At 41.2% G+C, this 26,093-nt stretch overlaps 1 protein-coding gene across 3 annotated transcripts in view; it reads right to left on the reverse strand.

Annotated features, from left to right (window-relative positions):
• Positions 1 to 26,093, reverse strand: part of NT5C2 (5'-nucleotidase, cytosolic II) — a 63,086-nt gene that overhangs the window by 15,561 nt on the left and 21,432 nt on the right. Inside the window, exons 1-2 of one of the 3 annotated variants that reach the window (XM_076338936.1) lie at positions 22,639 to 22,685; positions 15,353 to 15,426 (exon numbers count right to left, since the gene is read on the reverse strand). In XM_076338936.1, coding sequence (XP_076195051.1) covers positions 15,353 to 15,401 — 49 coding nt within the window. In that variant the 5' untranslated portion in view covers positions 15,402 to 15,426; positions 22,639 to 22,685. Of the gene's footprint in view, positions 1 to 15,352; positions 15,427 to 16,858; positions 16,883 to 22,638; positions 22,686 to 26,093 lie in introns of those variants that run through there. The other 2 variants (XM_076338935.1, XM_076338934.1) reach the window with 2 other exon arrangements.

A 26,093-nucleotide genomic window follows, 5' to 3' on the forward strand; every position in this document is an offset into this window, starting at 1 on the left:
ACATAAAATACTACAAAAATACTAAAAAGGCAAGGACTATAGAAGAAACGAGACTGTCAAAAGACTCAGATCATAGCAACCATGACAGAGGGCTCCCATATCTCTTAATAATCTAAAAAGCACCAGAATCCTAAGAGTTAATTTTCCCCATTAAACTAACACCATTAAAAATGTAATAAGCAAACCTGTAATGTTCTTAAACAGATAACTAAAATCAATAAAACAGTTATCAAAATCTTCAAGCATTATTATACCCATGGCAAACATCAGCAACATTCAATGCACGTAGTCTTTTCTGTCCTTTAGGAAAGGAAGGGTTGATTGAGCTATAGATAGAAATAAGCAATCAAAAACTACAGCTGATGAAGAAAGCAGTGACTGACAAGGCAATTCTGGGGAGTGAGCTAGAGTTGGAGGGAGCAAAAGGCAGTTAGGTGATGAACAACATTGTGCGAGTGACACCAGAGCATCATCTGGAAAAAGGAATTTCTCTGATGCAGGACAGTAAAGGCACTTCCCAGGGAAAATGGTAATAAATACACCTGCACATACTCTCAGATGGTGAAAGCGCTGCAAAGCTCCCCGTTATGCAAAGCGGCCTCCAGTCCCCCACTCTGTCCATGAAGCTGCTGCACTACTCCTCATTAGCTTCCTGGGAACTTGACCATGTTACCAACTTATCCATAAAACATCACTCCCAAACAAAACATTTCTCCAAGGAAACCCTGCTCTTTCTGAACTTGCCAACCATGGTGACGCTGCCTAGACACAAAGAATCTCAAGGAGCACGTTGGCATCTCCTCTGGACAAGCGGAAGTGGTTCATAAACAGCTCCAGCAGAACCTTTCCAGGGAAACTGTAGGGCTTTCTGTTAAACAACCTATGCATCTTGTTAACACTCCACCAGAGAACGGCTGTGGTGGGACATACAGCCAGCTGCTCACAAAATGCCCTCACTCAATTTATTCCTTTTTGTATTTGCCTCTCTGTCTCAGATTTATCACTACAGACCTGCTTTTAACTCTCTGAGTCTAAGGAAACAAGCTGAAGCACCAGTAGGAAAAAGGCTGAAGAACAGGTATAAACCTCAGCCTTCATCGTCCCAAGTCTCTGTTGAGGCAGTACTGCAACAGGATTAATCCGAATGTTTCTTTTGGGGGGGCAGTTATTCCCCTTACCTCTCAAGCTCCAGATTTTGCTTCCTTGACATCTCTGAATAAAACTAAAGTACTAGCTCATTCATGCCTCAGGTCCCTTCCCTGTTTTTCTACCACTCCACAATATCCGAAAAATTAGAGCCTTCTCCTTGATACATGAACTAAACAGAGACATGGGAAATTGGACTCCTGGAAACGGGAAAGGGACAATAAACGTTCTCCAGTTACCATCATACTTACTGTTCAAGATAAACTTTCCTTTAATTAGACACACAGCTGGGAACAGACAGAGCTCACCAAGCCCACCCTGACAGCACCCTACACCACAGCACATGCTGCATCAATCAGTACGACCACAACCCACTGACATTTCTCGTAAGCTGTGCGAATGCCTGTTTCAGTAACATGAGCTTCCGGGCAAAGAAACGATCCACCTCCTTCAGATCAAGTATGAACAGGCTAACACTGCTCCAACTATGGTAGCACATTTGGGGAAGATGCCCCAGTTATACGTATTACCAGATGAAAAAATGTATTTCAATATCGTAGTCAGGGCTGGTTGCTCTCTCTCTCGTATCTTGTTTACTTCAGGCATCCAGGGGGGGAAAGAGTAGAGAGGACAGATCAGTATCTTTTTCTGCAGCTGCATGATGAAAAAATAGTTTTAAACTTTCCTGGAACATCCCGCTCTCTCAGACCTGGTTGCTGAGACCACAACTGGAGATAATTTGTGTGCCATGGCGATGCCATGAATTCAGCTATTTGCCATGCAGTGTCTCCCATGCTCAGCTCTTTCACCCAGCTGAGAAGGGCCCAGTCTTCAAGCATCCCCAACTCTGTGACAGGTGAAGAGGCAGAGCCACGAACCCATTTTCAGAGCATCCTTGCTCAACGCACGCAGGACGACAGTAAAACAAAGCACATGCTACAACTTATTCTGATTTCTTTTTTTCTTTCTTACTACTTGACGGCCATGTCTCTCCCACCATGCCAAGTCCCTGGCTCCAGACGACCACGTTATTTTAATAGTCCGTGTTCCAACACTGGCAAATGCTTCAGCGGCGCGGGGCAATCGGCACCCAGCACTCGTAGATTATGCAACCAGGGTGGAAAGAAAACAACCAAAGGTTTAAAAATAACAGAAGCCAGTTGACAGCATTTCAGCCTCCCCTTAATACCATCACTTGGCTTAACATTATACTATTGAAAGGTAAAAAGCAGTACCCCGGGAGTGAACGTTGCAAGCCTTCAGGTCTGTGATGAGTGCGGGCATCCCTTACACAGTAAGTGCTAGGAGGGAAGCCGATCTGGAATGAGCAGGGGTTGTGCAGTAAGGTATGCAATTCTCATGCATTTGTGTGGTTGTTTTTACCTTTGCTGCCAAGACACATACAGTAACAATTTTATAGCCTTCCTGAAAAGGAAAAAAAAGAAAAAAAAGAAAAAAAAAATCTCTACAGAGGCTCCAGCTTATGCAAAATGCTGCTGCCAGGATTTTAACTCACATGAGGCAGATGCAGATTCAGAGTGTCACTCCAGTCTTGACGGAGTTACACTGGGCTCCCCTGTTAAAGAAAAAAATCAGACTGATTTTAAAACTGCAACAGCTCTGTGCCATGTGGGACTGTATCTGCTGGAGCTCTGTCCTCTGGTAAGCTCAGAAGCCGGCCTGGCAGCTATTCCAAATACACTTATAACTGATTTATAGAGGAGACACAGTTGGTAATCGTGCATCCTGCAGGCAAAATTCTGTCCTCATATCCACAAAGCAGTCTTAGATCATTAGCTCAGTGATAATTAGGAGGAAGAGGCTACAAGCACATTGCCCAAGTGACACAAACCCTTCGAGTTTCTCTCAGATGCAGAGCGACTGGTTCAAGAAAGGGTCTCGTGTTCTTTTTGGGGCTTTGCCATTATTGTCCATTCCTCAGTTGGTGACAGATTATTCCTTTCAGGGCACTCACTTTCTTTCACACCACAAAATGCCTGCACATGTCAGCACAGGAGAGTCGGGAGACTGAGTCAGGAGCTACTCTGGGAATCTGAGAAGAGAATTTTGCCCTACATCTGAAGGCGCTCCCAGCGAGAGCCTCGCACACTGCATCAGTCTGACGTAGCACGTCTAAATTCAATCATATACTTTAACACGCTTATGCTTGGGCTTTTACATGCAAAGCATTGCGGGATAAACCGGTACCAAACCTGCACATAGTGCTGCACCATATTGCAGTGCACTGCTTTGCAAGCACACACAGTAAGAACACCAGACCTATTCTGCAACTTCCAGGTATGCACAGAGTAATCAGGAGTAACTTTGACATCCAATTTGCACTAAATACAAAGCTGAATGAGTTGGAATTATGTTGCAAAAAGGACTCACAGAAGTATGCAGACCTCCTGGAAGGCTTCTCTGAAAATAAGTGTTTAAAGCCTGTTTTGTTTCAAAATGAATAGCTGGGGAAGGCTGTAGTGCATGTGATGGCTCTGTTTAAGCTGTGGGGAGGAGAAAGCCTTTCAAGGGCTGCCCATTTCTTTCCTTGTTCCTCCGCCACACGCACAAAGATTTCAAATTCAGGCAGGGCAGCTTCTCACTGAAGATGTAACATGGCTTCTTCCAGGGCTTGTCGACGCTTCTTACAAGCTAATCGTGGATCACAGGAGAGAAGCAGGAGCTAAAGTTACAATAACCACCCCTTTTTGCGCTGCTTCAGCCATGTCACATTTGTGAGATGCATCTGCTGTCTCAAACTGCACACCTGCAAGCCAGTCCTGCCTAGCCATTTTATTTCCGATCGCTATGGATTTGGTGCTGGTAAAAGCCCTGAATCGAGAACAGTGGCAACACGCTGATTTCCCACACCACTGAGGCAGCTTTGAGGAAGCAGCTCCTCATCGCCAGCACCCTGGTTTAGGAAGGGAAAGATGAGCTCAGGAGGTTACTGCAATAACAACAGAAGCCCGCAGAGTGAGCAGCTCCTCTGGGGAGAGAGGCAGGGCAAGGACTACTAAATGATGATCTGAAATCTCATTCACCCCTGCCTCCGGTTTTTCCCCATCTGTCACTCTTTTTTGCCAGTGTGCTCTCCTATGACATCCTAGCATCTCCTGAAGGAGTTTCATCCCTTCCATCAGCCAGCTCCTTGCTTGCCTTGCCTTCCCTCCCAGCTGGAAGCCGAGAGCTGCCCAGGGAAAGGTGCTTGCGGTGCCCCCAGAAACACCCCCATATTGGCAGGGGACTTCACGGGAGCAGCTGCTTTCTGCAGCTGGTGCATCGCCTGCTCTGATCTTTTGGGCACATACCGGCTCGACTCCTTCCCCACGCAGGCGCTGAGAGCACTGTCCGCGCTGTGGGCTTCCCCGTCCTTGGCTCTGGCCACTGAGAGTCTCTTGGGAATTGAAACACCTTAGTCTACCCACACTGTTTTGGTTGGCAGATGAAACTAATTGGCTTTTGACTTGCAGGTGTTCAGATAAGATCAGTATTTCTCAAACTAGAGGTGATGACCTCCTCCAAAGGGTTGCAAAAAGCTTTAACAAACACTCAATCTTCAGAAATTTTATCTGCTATCTGGGTTCACACAAAGACAAATAAGCCAAAAGGTGGACAGATAATGCAAGGGGTTTAGCCTTTCCTCTGAAGCACAGGAAATGCAGCCCAATTACTTTGTGTTAAGCCTTGAAGAAATGAAAGTAAAATAACTAGAAACAGGTTATTTCAGTTGCTGCTTATTCCCCATGAGTAAGGCATGCAAATCAGGCAATTAGGGACATATATGGACAGGTGGGTAGCTAGTATTCAGATTTATATACGTCTCAGGCACAATATGCATAATTAAGCTTGTGCAAATACATTTCTGAAATTACACAAACCTGACATAAAAAGCAGGATCAAAGTGCTGCTCATTTTAAATGTTGATCCATATTCTGAATTGCACCACAAATAAATAATGCAAGTATGTATTAGAAATACATTTGTATCAATGTTGTGCTGACGAAAAGTGCTTAGTTAAAGCCTTGAGGACTAAGATCCCCTTTTAGAACCCCATCCCCTATAACAGTACAAGTATCTATGTATCCTGCCTCAACAATGTCTATCAAATGAGATCCTAGACTAGTGTCCCAAAATAGGATAGATCTATCCCCAGAGCTCTCCATTCTGTCAACATCTCCTCTGCACACAGCCCCAAAGCTGGGCATTTAGTGCCAGCTACCACCAGGATGTCTGTGACAGTCACCCCTCCACGACCAACCAGACCGCTGACCGTTTCACGCCAGCACCAAATACTCATTCCCTGGGACTTCTGATCATCCAACCTGCAACTCCAGCTGAGAATCTAGAGGGAAACAGTGAGTGACCAATCCTGGAGATGTTTGGGACACTGGACTTAATTAAAAAATAAACCCCACTGAAGCAACAATACCAATTAAACACACTAGTAAGTGTTGGGCAGGCATTTCACACACTGCCATAGTTTGAGGAAAGTTTGTCTCAGCTGTAGGGCCAGATGTCTAAGGATCCCCCGAAGTAACCAGGTAGTGAAGAATGCTATCTGACCTCTATATGCTGACCCTCCTTTCAGGGTATCTATTATCTTCATAACCCGTTAAAGAGCAATGCCAATTTTCATCTATAATTAGAAAGGAAGAGGATTTATGCTCTAGAATACCAATGACTTCAGCTTCTGTGTTACGGGGTCTTTTCTAGCCAGGGGAGGTGTTGTCAGGCACTGTCACTGAAACGGTAACGTTTCAAGCTATGCTGCTCTCTATGTTAAAATAATTCATTATTTACACAGGAAGGACTCTGAAATGTCATGTTTGAGTTTCACACCTGGGTGTTAGCTTCCCTTCGGTTTTGACAGCGGAGTCAGACTGCTCAGCTCCGATGGGAGCCCAGACTCACTCCTGGCTTGCACAGCCTGGCAGGGTGCTGCCATTTTGCACTGGAAACACAGCAGAGGATTTTCTTTTCCATGAGAACTGGAAACCCTGCAGAAGTACCTGTACTGCAGGAGCCTCCATAAAAACATGCTCAGCTGGCTTGGCAATCCCAGGAGCTGGGGGTAAGCACAAACCTCCAGCTCCCCTTGCCTTGCATTTCTCTTTCCAAAGACCCATCAGGTGTTACCTCAACTTCTGCCACAGCCGCTGCAGACATTTCACTTCACAGCATCCTCGCCGGACACAAAGGGAAAAACAGACAATCCTGTTTAAAGCCCTGGTTGCATACAGCACTGGTTTCAGTTCATCTCTGCCCACGTAAACACATGCCTGCTATGTGCCTCCCTGTGTGCAGGGCAATGGAGTCGTGCACGTTTGTGCTGTGCTGACCTGGGAGCTCAGTGCCTGTAAACAAACTGACGAAGTGGTAAACGTGCCTAATTGTAACCACAAAAAACCCCAAATGAAACCCATGGGACAACTCATATGTTTTCAATTAGGAACGTGTTGAATCACTGACTTGCCATTTGTTTATGGACTCGGCTGAACTGTGACCATAAAGGATTTGTCTACGGTCAAAACAAGTTGAAAAACAGCCAGGAACAGACCCCAGTCCTCTTGACTCTTGGGTTTTGATTTTAACCACTAGACCACAAATAAAAATGCACTGTATTATGCAAAGCAGAATTGTAGTATTTCAGCCTATATTTAAATTGAGTTTTCCTAGTACCAAACAAACAAAATGGGTAGCAACAGTATGTTTTGTTTCTTTGAATTCACCCAATTTTTCAATCTGAAATGAGAAGAAACTGCTGCCATATTGATCACAATTTTCATTTACCCAAAGAAACCTTTTCAAACACAGAAGTGTTCTGTGCAGTAAGACAAAGCTGAGCTTTAAGCACACTTCAATATTTAATGTACCTTTTCTATTTCACTAGAAATTATGTGTTTGTAGTGGTCAGCAAACAAGACCTTGACAAAACCTCCAGGTGCGTCCCAGGATATTTTCGTATGCTTAACACACAAGCTGCTCTGCCTGCGTGAACAGCCAGATCTTGCACTAAGCCTCTTGCGGCCACAGATGTTTTTGACAGTAAATCTGATAACAGGAAGCAAGGCAAGAGTCACTAATCATCAGAGGGTTGAATCTTTTGGATCTGAGCCTCAGTGGCTCCCCAGCACCCTTTTCTGACAACGCCAAATACAGGGTTCTGGGTGGAAACCAGCACACACCCACAGAGAAGCAAAAAGGCTCTGCAGTCCCCAACTGCAGCAGTGCCCATAAAGCAGCTATGCACCCACTCTGCAGCCTGAGAGCGATGGAAAATTCCTTACCTCTAATGCTCCTGCAAACATCCCCAAGTGCACAGCACAGCTTTCAGCTCTAAAACCTCTAACCTGGAACCATATCAGCTCGTATTCTCCCACTCTGCATGCTAAAAGGATCTGTAAAGACAGGATTTGTTGTTGCTTCAAGGACTGACACAGTATTGCATGTTCAGCTTGGCGCTGAATTGCTGGGTCTACACTTCAGGTTGTTTTTAGTGCTGTGTTTCTACTTGTTTTTAAAACAAAAGTGTTGTCAAGTATCATCAGCTTTAACTCTTCCCAAAGCAGGCATATTAGTGCTCTCATTGGTAAATTCCAGATATTTTTAGCTTTCTGCTGCTGCACTTTGTTTGCCTTCGATGTAACAAAGATTTGGGCTGTTTGGATATGCCTCAGAGGCTGGCAAAACACAGCTTAGTGTTGGAAAGATTTCTTCTGCTGAATAAAAATGCATGGCTTGAGGTAACAACAGCAGCACTGAGGTCACATTTTGCATGTTGAGAGAAGCAATTCAGACAGACTCTGCATTTCAAGGAAACTTTAGTTTGTCTATTTTAATAGTTCGCATAACATTCCTTTGCACTGGAATAATATTTTAAAGATGACTACACAGTCACCTGTTCTTTTGTAGGAATTTTTTATGGTTTCCCTGACACAAGAGAATCTTTTTTTGTGCTTAACAAGTGGCCTTCACAATTTACCTCTCTCAGATACAGCCCACTGGGAGTCATAATCCCATACTGGAAATATCCCTGCATTTCCATGGAAACAAACTACTGTGCCAAAATATGGGTTTAGCTCTTCAATGAAGACTTCTGAACAGGGAAGAAATAGTTGCATGGGCTTCATGTTCAAACACAATTTGCTAGCATCTAGAAATAAAAAGAAAATGACTTAAAGGTATAGTAGCTATTTATACACTATATCTAAGGCATTATTCAGGTGTATCAGTGTCCAAACAGATCCAGCTTCTTATTTCTCTCCATATTCACTTAAGAGAGTGAGCCTCAAAAGCTACACATTTGTTTAACAGTGTGCACCTGGGCTTATATGTAGCACAAGTGCCAGTGCTGTCAATAAGCCACATACATAAGTTTTTCTGTAGTGTGCTAAAATAAGACATTCACAAAGCAGTAACACACATATGATCTCAGAGTTAAAGCCTTCTGTACTCTCAGCTTTGGTTCCTCCTACAGAGTAAGCTGTTTGCGTCATCACAAGGGTATTTGCGACTTAATAGTACTTCTGTTGTGGTATTAAGATTACTAGATAAGGGGGTCTATTAGAGTGAAAAATACCTCCATATTTCCATCTGTCTGGCAAAGAGAAGAACTGGCCATTGGTATACTAACAGCCTGCTGACCCAGCTTGGTGTTATTCTCATGTTTTTAAGCGCAAGAAAACAGAATATAGCAGCTTTTGAAATCATCCTTACACTGTGAAGACTTGTCCTTTCAGCAGCTTCTAACCCTCTTGATTCTTCAAGAATCCACAGATAGCAGATTAGCAGTGTGTCAGATGGTGATTTACTGGGACAGAGCAAGCAACACATGCTTTCTCCACTCCTCATTCCCAATGCCAGCATGTGAGATCCCACAGCTCCAGACCTCGGCTTGCTCGTTACACAGCTTTAAATGGTCAAACTCCGAAGAGCAGCAACACAAAGAGAGCAGGAACAATAGCCACTCAAGCACTGCACTGGTATTTGAAAAAACATCCAGCTCAAAGCATACTAGGAACAATTTAGCTTCTCCATCTGCCTTTAACTTCAAAACACTAACGGCTAAACCAGCCTCTGAAATCTGCAAAATCTGCACCTGTTAAACTGGAAACATGCAAATGTGAAAATGCAGACAGCAGATGTGCAGTAGTCAAGGCATCTCTCATTTTTTGTTAGGACAGTTTGAAGGCTACTGTTGTCACATTTACCAATTCCCTTCTCTAGCCACCATACTATTTCTGTATGACACAAAGAATTGTATTATCCAGAGAACTGGGAAAAAAGCAAAACTGCTTAGTACCACCCCAAAAGAGCCTCAAAGCCTGTAGTCCTTACATCATGATGAAACTGAACACAAACCTTTAACCTAAGCAGGAGAGCCTCGTTAGAACATTTGTATTGGGAGTCCAGTACCAATAAACATACAATAACAGTATCTGAACAAAACAAATATTTCTTTGCAGTTGTTTACATTACAAGCTCAGCAGCTTTTTTTAAGTATTCAGTTCAATCTTTCATGTATAAAACTCCCACATTTATACTTTGTTTTTCATCTGTGCAATCCAGAAATTTTTTATACAAGGTACAAATTCATTAGTCCCATTTCTCAGTTGTGGAAACTGAAACACAGAAAACTGATACAACTCAGCTATAGTAAAAATACTAGATCGATTGAAGAACCAGTTCTCAATTCAGCTGCCACCTTTTCTCCCAGATCACACGCAGCAACAAGCCAATTCTACCTTCTGGTTGAGTGTATCTTTTCCAGAGTCAACAGGTAAAGAAAAACATTTCAAAAACAAGATGTGGGTGTGAAAAATTTCCCTCTCCTCCAAACTGCAAGGATGGCTTAGACACAAACGCCTACTTGAGGAAGGGGCAAAACCTGTTTATGCATGTTGCACTTTGGAGTAAGTTGGGAAAGACTAAAGCTGTCTTTCCCATGTCTTTTCCCATGTGATGAGAAGGGAAATGCTACAGCTGAAAGCATAAGCAATTTTGCAATTAAATCTTCACAGTGCACCAAATCTTGCCATTAAGTTGGCAATGTTTCCATGACACAAGCTGTATGTATGTATTATGTTGTATTAATCATATTTGCACACAATAAAACCAGTATTTTTCAAGCCTCATTTCCGTTTCTTTTTTATTGAAACAGTTTTCAGCAGCCAATGATGATTTTATTATTGATTTCTAGAGAACGTGGAAGCAGCAGTGATTTAAGTACAGGAAAAGCATTCCAAATGAAAGCATCCTGCCTGCTGATATTACATCTTATCTACCTCAGAGATAGAAGATAAAACTTTCAACAAGGCTGTAACTTTTGGAGAACGAGAGTAGTCACAGAGGAATCTTTTCAAGCACAATTGAGTTTGTAATTCTTACTAATTCCCTCTCCATCTGCCAATGGCCCAGTGTGAAATTACAGCCAGTTTGAGAACCCCATTGCTTTAGCCCTGCTCCTGTCAAGGGACATCTATCCATCACCTCATTGTGCAACCTGTCCCATTTAAGACCTAGTAATGCCAAGGCCTCCTGCATTACTTGGATCCAGACCTACTAATTACAAGTGTAGCTCACACTGAGAAGGAAGCAGCCAAATAAAATGCTCTGTGAAACCAATCTCTGCTGCATTTCCAACAGGCACCACCAACTCCTAGTCTCGGGTGAGTGTTGCAGTGAAGATTCTCTACTAACACACCTTTATCTTTCTTCCTGCAGTTTGCAGTAAATACAAAACAGAGAAGGCTGTGATTCTTTTGGATTACATGCAACATTTTCCTTTACCAAAGCATGAGCAGTTTTGACAGTACTAGTAAAACAGGAAGGCAGACCAGAATTGTTACTGACTACTGGTCTTCTAGCCAGTCAGGATGAATAAGCAGAGATGAATCATTCAGATAATAAAAGAAACTGCTATTTAGCAAACAAAAATGCACTACAAAAGGACCCTCAAATATCTCTAACTTAAGGATTTAAACAGGAATTTTTCAAAAATTCTTAGTTCTGCCCTGAGAGCAAGTGCAGCCCTTCGCAGGTATTTGCAGATCCTGGTGTAACACCGTCGCTTTCCAAGGAGCAAGGGAACCCTGGGGAATCGGCACGGGCCTCGCTCCCTGGCTGGCAGGCAGCAAGGTCAGCGGCAGAGAACGAAGGGCTGCTGGGGTGACGGCTGCGTAACATCACAGAAACTCGTCTTAACCTCTGCTAACAGCAAGGGCTGAAATAGCTGATGACTCTTGCTTGCGTCAAGCCCTCCAAGATTTTAAGCAGAAACTATTTAACTATGCACACAAACCAGTCAAACCCTGCTGTTCTTCCTGCTCCTTCGACTTTCCTCCCAATAACATCTAGCTTAAAAGAAACATTCTTTTATGTACTAAATGTGATTCACTAACACAAGCGAACCAAATGGATTGAATAGGAAGGGGACAGTCAGCTTCATATACAACACAGATTTCTGAGCCTCCAGTATTAGTGTATCCAGCACATAAACCTAGGGAGACCTGGAAGTTTCCATACATGTAGGAGATCTTATTCACCCCATGAGGATGCAACAGCAATCCTTGATGGGAAAACAAGGAATCTAAAACCTGTGAGAGTTATTTCAATTTGCTTTCATTTTAATTTGAGCTCCCAGCAGTCAAATTAATTCTAGCTGTAATCACAGTGGCTACAAATTCAGCAATTTAATGTTCATAATTTCTCAGAAGAGAAGGCTAAAACCTTCAGGCTCTTTTCTTCAAGACAAAAAGGTTTGTTTGCCCATTAACAGTATTTCTCAACCCTATGCAAGGAAAGAGACAAACACAATGAGAGAACATAGACGTTATTAACAAGAATTCAAAGTTTAACCTAATTTTGACTTGAAAGCAAACAAAATCACTGTGACAATGCTGTATCAGACAGCCTTGGATTTTTTCAATTCTGAGTTAAGTGGTCCTTTAATTTAATAAGGCTAAGAAATACTACCCTATAAAACAATGCATGAAATCGTATTTTATGTGCAATGTAACACGATGATACTAAAAATGCTGTCAGTTGGCAAGCTGACATTCTCAGTCATGCTAGCAATAGAACACATGATCACTGCAGTATGCGTGTAGTAGCTGGTACAATATACCTCAAAATGGAAATGCCACGTCCCTACCAAAATTAGATTCTTCTAGACAGAAAACAGCGTTGTTGTAAGTAGGTTTGTGTCCTTAAACTCATGAAGTACAAGAACAAAACTGACTCAGGCTTCTAAAGTTCAAAATAAGTCAAGCAATTCTGATTTCTCTGGTACTGAACCACCTCCTAATCAAGACTTTTGGTGTTACCAGTAGCCACTGATTTGGGAAGAAGGAAGAGAGAAGAGTGACAATGTGTTTTCTTTTACTGACACCACAGACTCCTCTTCACAAGATAGGTAATTCAAGGTGTTCCAAAATAATAATTCTTCTGAGATGTCAAAGTGTATGACTGTCAGCTATGGGATGAATGTCATCAGTTTATTTCTGATGTGAAAGTTCATGACAGAGAGTGGGGAAAGGATGTGGCATATAGTTTTTGGCAGGATCAATGGCTCTGACTGCCTTCAGTCATTGAATATGAAGATTGTGCTTGGGATATTTTTAAACAACTTTACAGAAAAGTGACTTAGCAATATCTGAAAGTAAAAATGCAGAAAACCAGGTAAGGCGCTGATGACACTGGAGGTGCTTCCGTTCTTCCTTGGTCTATTTATGTATCTTGAATGGTGTCCAAAAGGCTTCTGCTCAGCATGCACCATCTGGTATGCAGATACCAGTTCCAGATGTTAAATTACAGATAAACTAGCCTTTTACATTGTTTTTTCTTTTTTAATCTAGACAGTAGCATGTCCATGTGAAAGAGTGTGTAAGGGATAAAGTGCCCAGACAGAAAACATGACAGGGTCTAATGAATGCACTACAACATACTAATGTAATACTTCACTTGCCCCACTTCTTCATTATAATTTCCAATTAATTAATTATAATCATAATCATATTCTACCACTACACTCTTTAAAGCCCCTGCAACGAGTAAGTAATTTTTCTTGTGTACGACAGATACAGCAAATGATGGTCAGATTACAAAAGCCCACATGGAGAATAAAGGATGACTCTGAGACATAAGAAGACAAACAGGTAATTTTGTATGTTAATTTCCCCGTCCAGTGAAAAAAAAGGGAAATAGTACTTACCAGGCATAATGCTTTTCATCTGCAAAAGGCTTTCCAACCTAATTACATTCTCACAACTCCTTGTAAAATGATCTGCAGCTATTATCTCTGTTGTACCGCAGAAGAAGTCATAGGACAGCAGCTTACCCCAGAGCAGTCCAGACTTCCAGTTTTCTGCTCGGACCACATCTCATTTCTTTTTCTGCACCATACCCTGTCACTCAACTCCCCTGAACACACTGACTTTGCCTGCTTAACTGTAGCACTGTGATCTTCCGGCCTTGGAAGCGCCAGGTTTCCATGTCTCTGGGTACTGTTTTAGGATGCTTGAAACATTCGCATTTTTTCCTCTCATCAAACAAAGCATCGTTTTGTCGATAACAACACATTTGCTCTCTGTTTACAGGAATAAGCAACACTTGAGTAAAATGAACAGTTGGAGAAGTGAGGATAGTGCTGAAGCTCTCCTTCTGTCAGGATGAAAGTTAGCAACACGCTTCATGATCCACGCCAGCCCCACTGGGATCACCTGAGTCCTTGGGAAATGCCGCCAGTTTGCGAAAGGCACGGAAGTTTTTCCACTACGGAAGTGAAACCCACAACTTTTTTTTTTTTTAAGCATGTGTTCTTGAACAACTGTTTTGCGCTCCTTAAAGGCACTGCCACAAGGCTGTCACAGCTGGGAAACACAAACACTGAAAACACGCGCCTGCAGTCAGATCCAGCACAGATTAACAACAATACACTTCATGACTTAAAAAGTGGCAGGAACTTTAAACAGATGTATAAAAAAGGTGTTGAACAACCAAACCTTTTATATGTAACTACTGCCTCATGGATAACTGCTTAAAAGAACAAAAGCAAGTGATCTGAATATAAACTGCAATTACCTGCCACAGCCTCCAAAACTACTCCTTGCAGCATTGTGTTGAACTATGAGCACATGGAAACCTTCCGGCACTTCGCTTAGCCACTGACCCCGGCTCCTGTGCCCTCACACTGTCCCTAGCCACATTACTTATCTCTCATTCCTTCTCAGTAGACACAGTAACTAGATGACCATAGCTGACATGCTGCATTAACCTATTACTAGGTGACCCTGACACTCTACCTCACATTTTTGCAGTTTATATTCACAACAATTCTAAACTGAAATATCAAGGGTGATAGGAACTTTTTATCCACAACCTTGGAAGTGGTAATGAGAAAGGAGGCAGGACTGTACGTGACATCCTTGGTTACAGCCTGTGTGATACTATAACCTAGGAAAGTGGAAGTGGGCTTTTTATCTCTTCCTTCCTTAAAATACGTATCATGCAAGTCTGGTTATGCAGAAAATGGTAACTTTACCCCCCCTTCATCAAAAGTCTCAGAGAACTTGCTTGTCGAGTATTTGAAAAATGGAGAAGTCATGCAAAAAATTTTATGAAACTAAAAGGTCTTATGCAACCTCCCAAAGCCTATCTGCCATAAAGAATGGGCAAAGCTTTCTAAATTAACTTGTTCAGCTGACACGAGACACTCCCCCTGCCTTCCCTCTTCTCAAAATGAGTCACTGATGTGGCCAACCGAGGAGTGGGAAAGAGGAAAACCTGTTCAAAAATGACCCTCCCAGGACACAGGAGAACCTGCTAGCTGAAGGTGTAGCCTGCCATAGGCACCAAGGAGAAAAGAAACCACCTCGTTATTTAAAGCCAAGCTTGCACCGGGGGCAATATCAAAATATAGTGGAATCTAAGGAAGCAATTAGACTTATTAAGCTTTGGTTTCCTTGACACACATAATCACTTGAAACTGTACTACAGCAACATGGCTTGTGACCAAATACAGCTTGTAGGTAATAAATTTAAGGGAAACACCTAAAATGAAAGTGCAATGAATAGTGAATGATATATTTGCTAATAGAAGAAGCACCTGCTAACTGGAGTAGCCCAACCAGTAACTGGTTTTTGCTCAACAAGAGGCAATATTCCAAACTAAGTCAATGACAAAAAAAATTAAGAAGATACTCACCAGCAAGTGTATAATCCATATCAAAACCAAAGCACTTTATCTTTTCCATGGCTAAACTTCTGTTTACAAAGACCCTGTAAAAGAGAGAAGAAATAAAGCCATAGGTATAAGCATTTTCAAAATAATCACATTTTAGAACAAACGCGTTCTGCCAGCTGTCAGGATGTCTGGCTCTCTTAGGTCAAAATCAGAAAATATACCTGAAAACAGAGGCATGTTTCACGTTTTGCCATGAGTTCTCCTGAAGCAAAGCCATGACTTTGCAGGATTATTCTAATTATTGGTATGCTGTCTAAAGACATACACGCATGCATGCACACACACACACGGCTTTGCATGTGACCTGCCAAAATTCCTAAGAATAGAAGTGCAAAATCTCCTGAAGCAGAATTCAGAGCTCAAGTGAGAGGAAACTGGAAGCAGAGGATGGGAAGCAATACAATTTGCTTGATTAAAACAAATTTTTACAAAGAGGTAACAAGGAAAGGAAAAGAAAATAACATTTCTGCGAATAAATTCACAGCATTTGAGCCTTCTTTGGAACTGTATCTGGAAATTCAAAGCAAACCTAAACAGATCCGTTTCCACATTTACACCAATAGCGTTAAAAACATTTAATAAAGCTCTGACAAACAGCGACTGAGATAAATTTTCATCCACAAGAATATGCTATTTCTATTGTGAAAATTGTTCTTTTTATTTATAAATCCCCTGCGGCTCCTCGGCAAAACTGCTATTTTTTAAATTCCACTGTTACTATTAATGCTTATTGCAATAAAAATCTAAGCTGAATACTTCCAGGCCCTTTTTGATGACAACATTTTAATACACCATATTCAATTTAGTTCAAGTAAATAACATGGTAAAGAAATAGGTCAGAGAATACAACAAAAGCTTTTCTTGCTTCCTGTTCCAACTACTACAGTAACTAAGCTGCTTATGTTTCCCCAGAACTTTAAACCATATAGCAGATCTGTAATTCAACAGGACTTCTCTCCACCGTCTGTCTTATCTGAACTTTAAGAACAAGAGTCAAAACTCGGCTGCGGGATGGAAGCTGAGCTTTCTCAACACCGATCTCGGACAGAAATCCCACGTACTGCTCGAGCTGTGATGCCGAGACAAAACTCTCCTGTATGAGAAAAGTCCCAGAGCCTTCAACTGTACTCTGATTTCAGTACGTGAAAATTCTCCAAATATTTAATAAGTGCATTGCCCTCAGCAGAGTAATTATCCTCTTAAAACTGAAATCGGCAGCACTGCCGTGCAGGAGGAGTGGCGCAGGGACAGCGATACAGCAATGGAGACGGCAAGTGCAAAACCAAGCACTCATACGTTCTGAAAAGCTGAAAGAAACCACTGGGAGATTCTCCTCCACATGCACATTCTGGGCAGGTGGCCGGCATAACGTGCCCGTTTAACTGCCCGTGTCAATCCGCCACAGCTCACATTTTAACAGCAAACTGCTAACATCAAACTATCACACTTCTATGCGAGTCGTCTTACCTCATCTCTCACCGATGTGCTCCTTGTTTAGTTCGCAGCAGTCTGATTCATCTACTTGTCTGAATCATATTACACAATTCCTTTAAAACTTCCCTAGTACCAATGCAATTTTGCTTGGATCTGATTTGACTTCAGAAGATCATTATGTCTGAACCAACCCTTAAAGTACTGTATATCTTCTTGGACAGCGTTCTAGAAAACACATCTGTGGCTAATTTAACCAGTCACTGGATATCGTTGTTGTTCCACACAAATCCACTTGGAATACAGTTTCTCTGGCAATAGTATACTTTCCCCCTAACCTTGCACACTCTCTCTGGGAGTCACAGTTTCCTGGCAAAGTGCCTGCCTTTGACAATGGGGCTTGTCACTAAGGGGCCTCAGAAGTTATAGATGACGCTCTTTTCTGATAGATTTATGTATTACCTAAACAAGACAAAGTGATGGGAAAAAAACTGGAAACTGGTAAAGAAATGCCTTTTGGAAATATGAGATGGGATCGTAAATCACTAAAATTCACTCCTGAAATAGCTGGCTTTTGAGTAGGTGGAGCAAATTATCCGAATCTGCAGTTTGAATCCGTGTTTGTCTTTTAACATTGAGATAGCTCTGATTTACAAGAGGCCAACACTAAATGCTATTTGGTACTAAACACAGTCTCATACTTTGTGTAATGAAGATGATTACATTCTGTTGCTGCTGATGCCAGGAAGCATTATTTACTAGCTAATTCAAGCACACGATTTCTGATCTCATGTTTGTGCAGTTTGTTTCTGAAAGCGGAAAGCTTTAAGAAGGAATAACATGCCTCTGGGGGACACTAGCAACATTTTTTGTCCAACCTGCAGAGTCCAATTTTGTTCCTGCCTTTAGGCTTAGCCCCCAGAGCAATAGCTTTCCGTCCTTCTGAACAGGACAGGAATAGGAAGGGAAATTTAAAGAAGCTCAGAAAAGCGTTTCAGAATTGCAACATTTGGGAACAGTTTCCCAAATGAGGACAAAAAACAAGCACTAAGACGGAGCTGAATGCGCTTATAAAAAGGGTAATACGACAGTGCCTGTGAAAGGCAAAAACAAGGGAGCTGTGACCCAAGAGATCGCTTCCAGTCCAGCCTGCCTATGTTTAGATGATGACGACACCAAACTGACCAAAAACCGTGGAAAGATCTCCAAGCCTCTGACATTTTTTCATCACTTGCTTTCGGAGTATTTACAAACTGAACCCTGGGATGAAAAAAAAAACCAACCAGCACACGTTGATACTGAAGATCTGGAAAAGTTTACTAAAGGCAATGAAATGAACAACATCTATTAGCATACTTTTGTTCCAAAATAAGTCTTATGACTAAAACATGAAAATTACTATACCAGCCCCCTCTTGGTAACAGCCGGTGAAGATCTCTCTCCATCAACTCGTAAATACTGCCTGTGACCTACAAACTGTACGTGGCAGGGTCTAATCATGCCCCAACAGTGCACAGGACCTGGCAGATATCAAGGCATCCTACCGACTGATTTGACGTGGTAATTACTTCACCCATCAGTGCTGGAGTGAAACAGAGCAAATATTTTAAAAAGCTAAAGAAGGCTATTACACAACATGTTCAGGACAGGAAATGAGAACACTTTAATCAATTTAAACTTGGATATGCCTTGGCAGATTAAATGGCAGACTAAACAGTGGCAAAAAAAAATTCTCTTGTGAAGGCCCAGACAGGTACTGGGTTATTTTGTAGACACTCAGGACCTCAACTTTAAATCCTGATAAAGAAAGACGTCTCCCATGCACGGTGCCCCCATAGACACAAGGGGCTAAGTAGATACTTACAAATATTTACTCCCAGAAGCTGACCAGCTTAATTCAGGGGGTTTACTCAAAGTAGTAAATATCTGCAGTATCCTAGAAACTGAAGATAAAAGTTGAGATTAAATCACCACGACAGTTTCTGAGAAGAGCCAGGTGCTTCTCAGAAGCTGCAGACTTAGCCCATTTCAAAGCTGTGCTTAGATCCTAATCGAAGGTACGCTCAGCCTGATTTCAAGAATACTGGTCAAATGCGTCTGTTGGCTACAAAAATGTAACATCTCCACAGAAGACATGGTATAGAGAAATAAGTTATTTTTAATGACTATAAAGCAAAACCAACACTAAGACCCTAAGAACCCTAACCACCTGAGAGAAAAGATCCTCTGGTCTCTAAAGGAAAGGATGAAATGACAAGTTTTTTACAGCTCATCTAGATAAACAAAAATCAAAGCAGCTTCCAGATTACAAACAGTCAAGATAAAGTCAGAATAAGAGGAAAACTAAAATCACCCAGCATTTTTAGGCAAGGAAGTTTTAATCTAGAATAAGTTTTCCACTTCCCAGAATCAGAAGAAATCACACTTTCCCTTCCCCTGATTTTGTTTTTTTCCATTTAGAAAATAATCGTTTTAACTAGGAGCACTGGAGTTAAAAATTAAGCTGATCTAAAAATTTAACAGCACTGGGCACTAAGACAAATCAAACTGCAGGTATAGCATGAGAACACCCTCTCCATTCCTTGTGCTGAGAGGCAGAGGTGTGTATTACCTAAACCCAACTCCCCAGCTCTACTCCTGTCTGCAACCAGAGCAACAGGACATTGCCTTTCTCTTGCCTTCATCTTTTCCTTCCTGATGAAAAACCAAGCTTTATACTTCTGTTTTGAGGAATATCCCTGTGAATCTCCCACAGTTTTGCATTCTCTGTGCAGTGTGGCTGGAGCGGTCCAAGGTGTCGGTGCTTGTGGGGAAGCCAGTTGAGGGACCATATCCAGCCCCATCAGCTCCCTGAGCCAGCACACGGTACAGCTGGGAGTGGGGAGGCAGCAGCCTGGACTTGGGGTGGCTTAGCCTGGCACAGATCCACACCTTTAGAGAAATGGACTTGAGGAGCTGTTTAAGGGAAACCATGAAGCACATTTCCTCCCTAATGAGTTCTCCCTCAAAGTTCTCCCTGCAGCTTGGCCACAGCAGAAGGCTCTCAATGATGACAGTATTTATTTTCTTTTTGAGCTCTACGAATTGTGCTGGATAAGAGAAAAATGTGTTGTATTGCAAGGAAGAAGGAACTGCTGAGCATGCATAAAGGGAGTCACAGAGCCCTGATATCCTCAACACTGCAATTCACAGTCCTTTATATTTTTACAAGAGAACTGATCTCGGTTTTGTTACTGTTCTTGTCAATCAATTCCGAGGCAGGAACCTAAATCCCAACTCTTCTCGAGTAACACAGGAGAGGAGCAAATCCAGAGAGGGAGAAATGTTTTTATTTTATTTGTGCAAAATCTCAAAAGCATCCTGTGCCCTGAATGAAATTTGCATGTATAATATCCTTGTAATATGACCGACAAAATAAACAAAATGCACAGAATTATACAACTAAGGAGGAACTTGGCACGTGGCTCACAACTCCTCATAGTGAGAAAATGAAAATGAACAATGTGAGGCGAGGTTTCTGGAACAGAGCACTTCTATAATGATTTTCCAAATGCGTCTAGAAATACCTTGCAGTAAGAAGCATTCTTTGTCAGGAGAGTATGTTTCACTGGAAATTAAATAAATGCAAAGAAACTTGCAACAGTGCTGAGTGGAACAGCAAATACAGTGGGAGCTGGCTAAGCATGACCTACATGTGTGTTTAAAAAAGACTGTGGTGGACAGTTGGGTTCGAGCCAGCCACGCAACAGGGACTAACTAGCCAGAAGGCTCAGGTTCCTGCTTCCTCAAAGTTTAGGCACTTTGGTTAATCTTCACTTTATGGACAACTTCCATATTTTAATAAGCTAGAAGAGTTAAAAAGAAATAAGAGGGAACTAAATGGATTAGCTTTTAAAAGCCTCCCATGTCCAAGTTCCCCACGGCCTCTTTAAAAAGGCTAATAATGAAAAAAAATCCCACTACTCTTATGACAACTGATGTTCTCGGTATTACTAGGTAGTCCCCAGATGTTGTGTGGCTGGGGGAGATGTCTCACTACATGACGTTATAGTTCTGGTTACAGGTGACTTCCACCAACAGCAGTGAACTCAGGTGAATCCCTCACTGACCTTACTTATCTGGCACAAATCATGTAAGCAACCTTAAGAAGATACTAACATATATCAAAATGCTTGCCTTTGGGTGCTGGATGCTTTGGTACCTGTCTTAGAGGGGATAAGAAATAAACTGCTTTGAACTAGTAAAACCAATGTAATCATTCTTTTGCTGAGTCTTGCCTCTTTAGGCAGGTAATGACCATTCCATATATTACTATTTATCATACCATTTTGGTCTTTTTTTTACAATGTTAGATTTTCAGAGTTCCATTTTATTCTTTCTTCAACCAAAGCACAATATTCTGACAGGTCAGTATGTTTGTAATTGTATTTAGAGATAGTGTTTGGGCTCGAGATGACTTTAGGCAGATGAAACAGTATCAGACGGGGGAGACAGAAAAAGGGCATCAAAATTTCCTGGCCACTTCTAGTAACATTTCCAACATAGCGCCTGCAATTTCACAAGACTAACCGTCCTTACACAATTATAGTGACATAAAACTGGAAAATCATGTTACGACTGGAACTTAAAAGTCTGATGAGGCTGTCTCCAGAAACACGACTATGAGCACTTCCCTCTGAAACTCAGTAGGAATCAGATGGAAGGAGATAGCCTTGGCCATTTCTGTTTCCATTGTTTGGGTTTTCTTCCCAGGCAACAGCAAAGTGCCAAGAAGCTCACATATGGATTCCATCCCAAAATAACACCCGTCTGCTCTGTGAAACTATTAAAGCTAGGGATCATGGCACATTTTCAATGTAATTTCTTTATTATTAATTTGGCAAGTGTTCTGCTTTCTCATAAGCTCGCCCATTCTGCCACCTTAACACCCCCTCTCCCTCCTCTATCCAATGTCCAAAGCACTAAAGCAAAATAAATACAGAGAGCCACATGCTGCCCTCCGCTACACACATGCCACTGCACGAGTCCAAGGAGGCTGCACAAAGACATATGAGGACAGACCATAGCCAGCACTGCCTACAGAGCTACCTCATTTACAGTTACATGAAAATACCACACATCGCCTATCTGAACGTGTCTGATGAAAAGAGCATTTTCAGACCGGTAAAGATTTTTTTTCTCATTTGCCACCTCCATTTTAAAGAGACTTTATATATAGCTACCCAAATAGATAAACAGTTTCAAGCCTCATAGCCTACTTTATATAACATTTCCACCTGTTTGTAATCATGATGATCCAGTATCAATAAAGTGAAGAAACAAGATTAGCAGTGAATAGCCCAGAGTTCACAAATTCGAACAAACTAAAATACATCTTTAATCCTAGAAATCAAAACAACCAATTGGTAATCCTTTTGCTTTGTCATTATTAAAGTATATACCATTTTTTTTACCCAGGATCCCAGTGTATATTAACAGCTTAAATTACTTAACTCATATTACCACCATAAGATGCTTTGAAAGCAAATTGAAGCACAAAACTATGAAGCAACTTATTTAATACTCTATGACCGGTCAGCACAAGAATTAGGATTAGGAATCATGATGCCACATCCCCTGCGTTAGCCAGTAAACAACAGAGCAAGAAAACAAAACTAAAACAACAACAGAAACCCCATGTTCAGAACGAGAAATCTCAAATTACTCTGATGCAAAATGGTAAAAGCATCCCGAAGTCTGCATGCTTAACAAAAAGGCCATCTCAGCCTTACTGCCCTGTTAAGCCAAAACCACAGAATAAAAGTAAATGCAAATACCTGTTTCCTGGATCTTGGTAACTGTCAGTAACAAGAGTGGATGGAACACCAACTTTTTCCATTATTTGCTTTAACTAGATGTGGTTGCTATTTAAACCCTAAAGAGCTATGTGAGATAATCCAGAGGGTGCCTAGAAGTGCTCACTCCGAGTTAAAAAATAGACACTAGGGCAATTTGGTGGCTCAGAGTCAACCTAGTTCTTGCCTAATTACAATCACGTTAAATGACAGTACTCCTCCAGAACAAATGACCTAGTGATTATCCTCTACCCGGAAAAGTCAACAAGCAGTGCGTGAGGGAGGTGGCCTCACAACCACACACACTAAGGAAAAGCCACCTAACAGCTACACATCCATTTTATTTCCGAATTAAAATGTATGTTGCCAATAGCACAGTAATGCAGTATCCTCTTACCAGTGACCTCTGCTAGAGAATGAATAACATCTAGCTTGTATATTAATTCATCTTTAGACCTCACCTCCAACGGGCGCCAACAATGTTGTATAACGAGGTTTGTGGCTGACAGTAACACTAGCTAACTGAAAGTCTTAGTTAAAGTCATCAGAAACACCCTGAAGATAAAGCCCCACCAATTCTCCTCCCCTACAGATTTTTCTGGTTCTTGATGTTGCTTTTAAGGCCCTTGAACTCTACAGCATAGCATACATGTTCATATTTGCAAGCTTTGCTTAGTTCATCAATAATCTCAATACTCTAATTTCTTAAGCAGCTATACAAACTGACCTAAACACCAAGCAAAACTTTTGGGAGGAAAACAGCTACAAGAGGAAAACAGCTATAAATATTTGATTTTGAACATTCTTGCCTATGGCATTCAGACATGATTATGATACAGTCATCATACTCTGAGTCAGTACGCATTACACCAGTTAAACCAGTCTCAACTGGGATTTCTGCCAACAGTATTATATGTTGAACATCCATCCATCAAGTATGATACAATAAGAAGCGCAACACCTGAAAAAACACATTCCTAGTATGAATGACCACAGTAAAATATGACTATTAAAGTGGCATCTTTGGAGCTAATTTTTTATAATGTTTTTTAAAAGTTTCATGCCCACAAGAACATTATTTTTATTTTTTAAGGTAAATTATTTTCCTTGCATTGGAAACTTTTCCCCTTATTTTATGCTGCTTCAACATTTACAATTCAAGCATATCAAATCTGGCGTAGTTCATGAGAACCAGAAAGTTAAATCAATTGGTCTAGGTATCTCCACTGATACGTAAGTAAGCATGAAGTAAACAAATAGTGGAACAAGTTTTTAAAATTTCACACTTCAGAAAACCAAGCATTACTAGCAGCATTTAGAAAATCCCAATGAATGACTTTGAGCCCAACTGGGCTTCTGACATTGGTATCAAAAGCTAGCCCCAGTTATGCTCATCTGTAAATGTGGCCCAGCTGCCAAGCTCCTCCAGCCTTCCAGATTGGGCCCATAAAATCACTGGAACCAGCTTTAAGGTAAAAAAAAAAAAAAGAGTTTTAAATTCAGTGTTCTTTTTTATTGTTTTTGTTTCTAAGTCGCTTTAGATTCATGTTTTCAACTTTTTTTCTTTAGCTGCTAGAGTAAGAAGAAAAAGAGAAAAAAAGAGAGACTGAAAGAGAAAGAAAAAGAAAGAAAAAGGAAGGAAAAGAAAAGAATCTTGACAATGAATGCCTTGTCTTTTATATCTCTCTTTTTCATAAAATTGACAGTGCTTCAGCAATATCCAAGAGTCAGAGCATACTTGGACCTCACTGAAACAAATTTACATCCTAGAACTGATGGCTTTGACCAGCACACATATTCTACATCTGAACAATTATTAAAATACTAAAAAATATAATATAAAGCAACAAGGGGAAATAACTTCAGTCCTACCCTGTCATGTTAAGTCTGCACTTATCTTTTAAGTAACATCACATCTGTTAACACTAAGATCACAAAAAACACCAGAAATAGAAATCTGACAACACTGCCTCTGGAATGAGGTTGTTTCAGATTCTTACAATACTGGATTATCAAAATAACTCCCATGAAACTGGTACACCAAAGCCATTAATAGCACAGATTTATACTACAGTCTTGGCATCAGGTTCTCTCATCCTCTCCTGTCCCCTCCCTCTCTCTCTCTTTTTAAGAGGGGATAGTAATTTCAAAACAAAAATGTGCTTCCCCTTAATGTATTTCCAGTGTTGTGCTTTCCATGAAAATCTGAAGTGCTAGCAACGTTTCTGCTCAATATGTTTTGTATAAGGTATTTCTAGATTCTAAAAAGGGGTACTTAAACTGTACCACAGACTAATTTTGGACTACCAGATCCCAGCTCCTAGTGGGAAACTCTCCTTTATATGAGTGCACTCTCATCTTCCATAAGGAAATTCTTTCTGAAGTAAAGATTTCTTACATGAGTAAGGGTAAACATGATGAGGACTTCAATGTGTTAGCTCTTAAGGACAAGTAGTGCTTCCTTTGGATCTTGTACAACACTTAGCAGACTGTCAGCACCTAACCATAACAAATGTTGAGGAAATATTTAGAAAAAAAAAACCCAGGCCTTACTCTGACTTCATTTCCATCAGTCTAAACCAGGAGTAACACAACTAAAGTCACAGGTAAAATTATGACACAAAGGTAAACCTGTCAATGACTTCAACAAGGTGAAGGTTTTTTGCCAGGGAATGGTATAAAATCCCTCTCTTTTTACGTGCTATATATAGTTACATTCATCAGATGTTTCCATATCTGACAAACCAGCTGACACAGAGACACTTAAGACATGTCCCCAAACATATTCACTGGAAATTGGAAAGCTTCAGAAATGCATCACAGGATCCATTACTTAGCCTTAGACATTGCAACTTGCACAACCTGGCCTATCATATGATGCTAAGGCATTTTTCTCTAATTAGGTTCCATTTAGAGAATCAAAAGATATCTAACACTTCCAAAACACTTCCTCAGAAATACCACCGTATATGAATCACAAATGCAACGTGGCATTTAAGCATGAAGCTGGGAAACTTGACTTCTTTTTCTGTTTCTATATCAGACATACATCTCCCCAGCTCCTGCTGAATATACTCTGATCATCATACTGCATGACTTCTCAAATTAAACAAGCTAAACTTTGAAGATACACCTCCCACAAACAGAATACTGACAATTACTCGATGCTGTTGTTTTTAACTCCGTAACAGTCCAGACGTGTGATAAGGATACAGACTGCATCCATCTTTTATGCTCTGTGCCTGGAACCTTGGGAGCTCTGGGCTAAATTGTTGGCTCAACCAAACCTCCAATGTGATCTTGTGAAAACAATCTAGTGTCTGTACTTTAATTCCCAAACCATAAAATGAGAGTGATAACATTTCTTTTATTCCGTATTCTATCTTGTTTATTTAGACTGTAAGTATTTTACAGCAAAGATGGTTTTAGGCACACCT

The sequence above is a fragment of the Aptenodytes patagonicus genome, chromosome 5, assembly GCF_965638725.1.
Source record: "Aptenodytes patagonicus chromosome 5, bAptPat1.pri.cur, whole genome shotgun sequence".
NCBI classification, from domain to species: domain Eukaryota; kingdom Metazoa; phylum Chordata; class Aves; order Sphenisciformes; family Spheniscidae; genus Aptenodytes; species Aptenodytes patagonicus.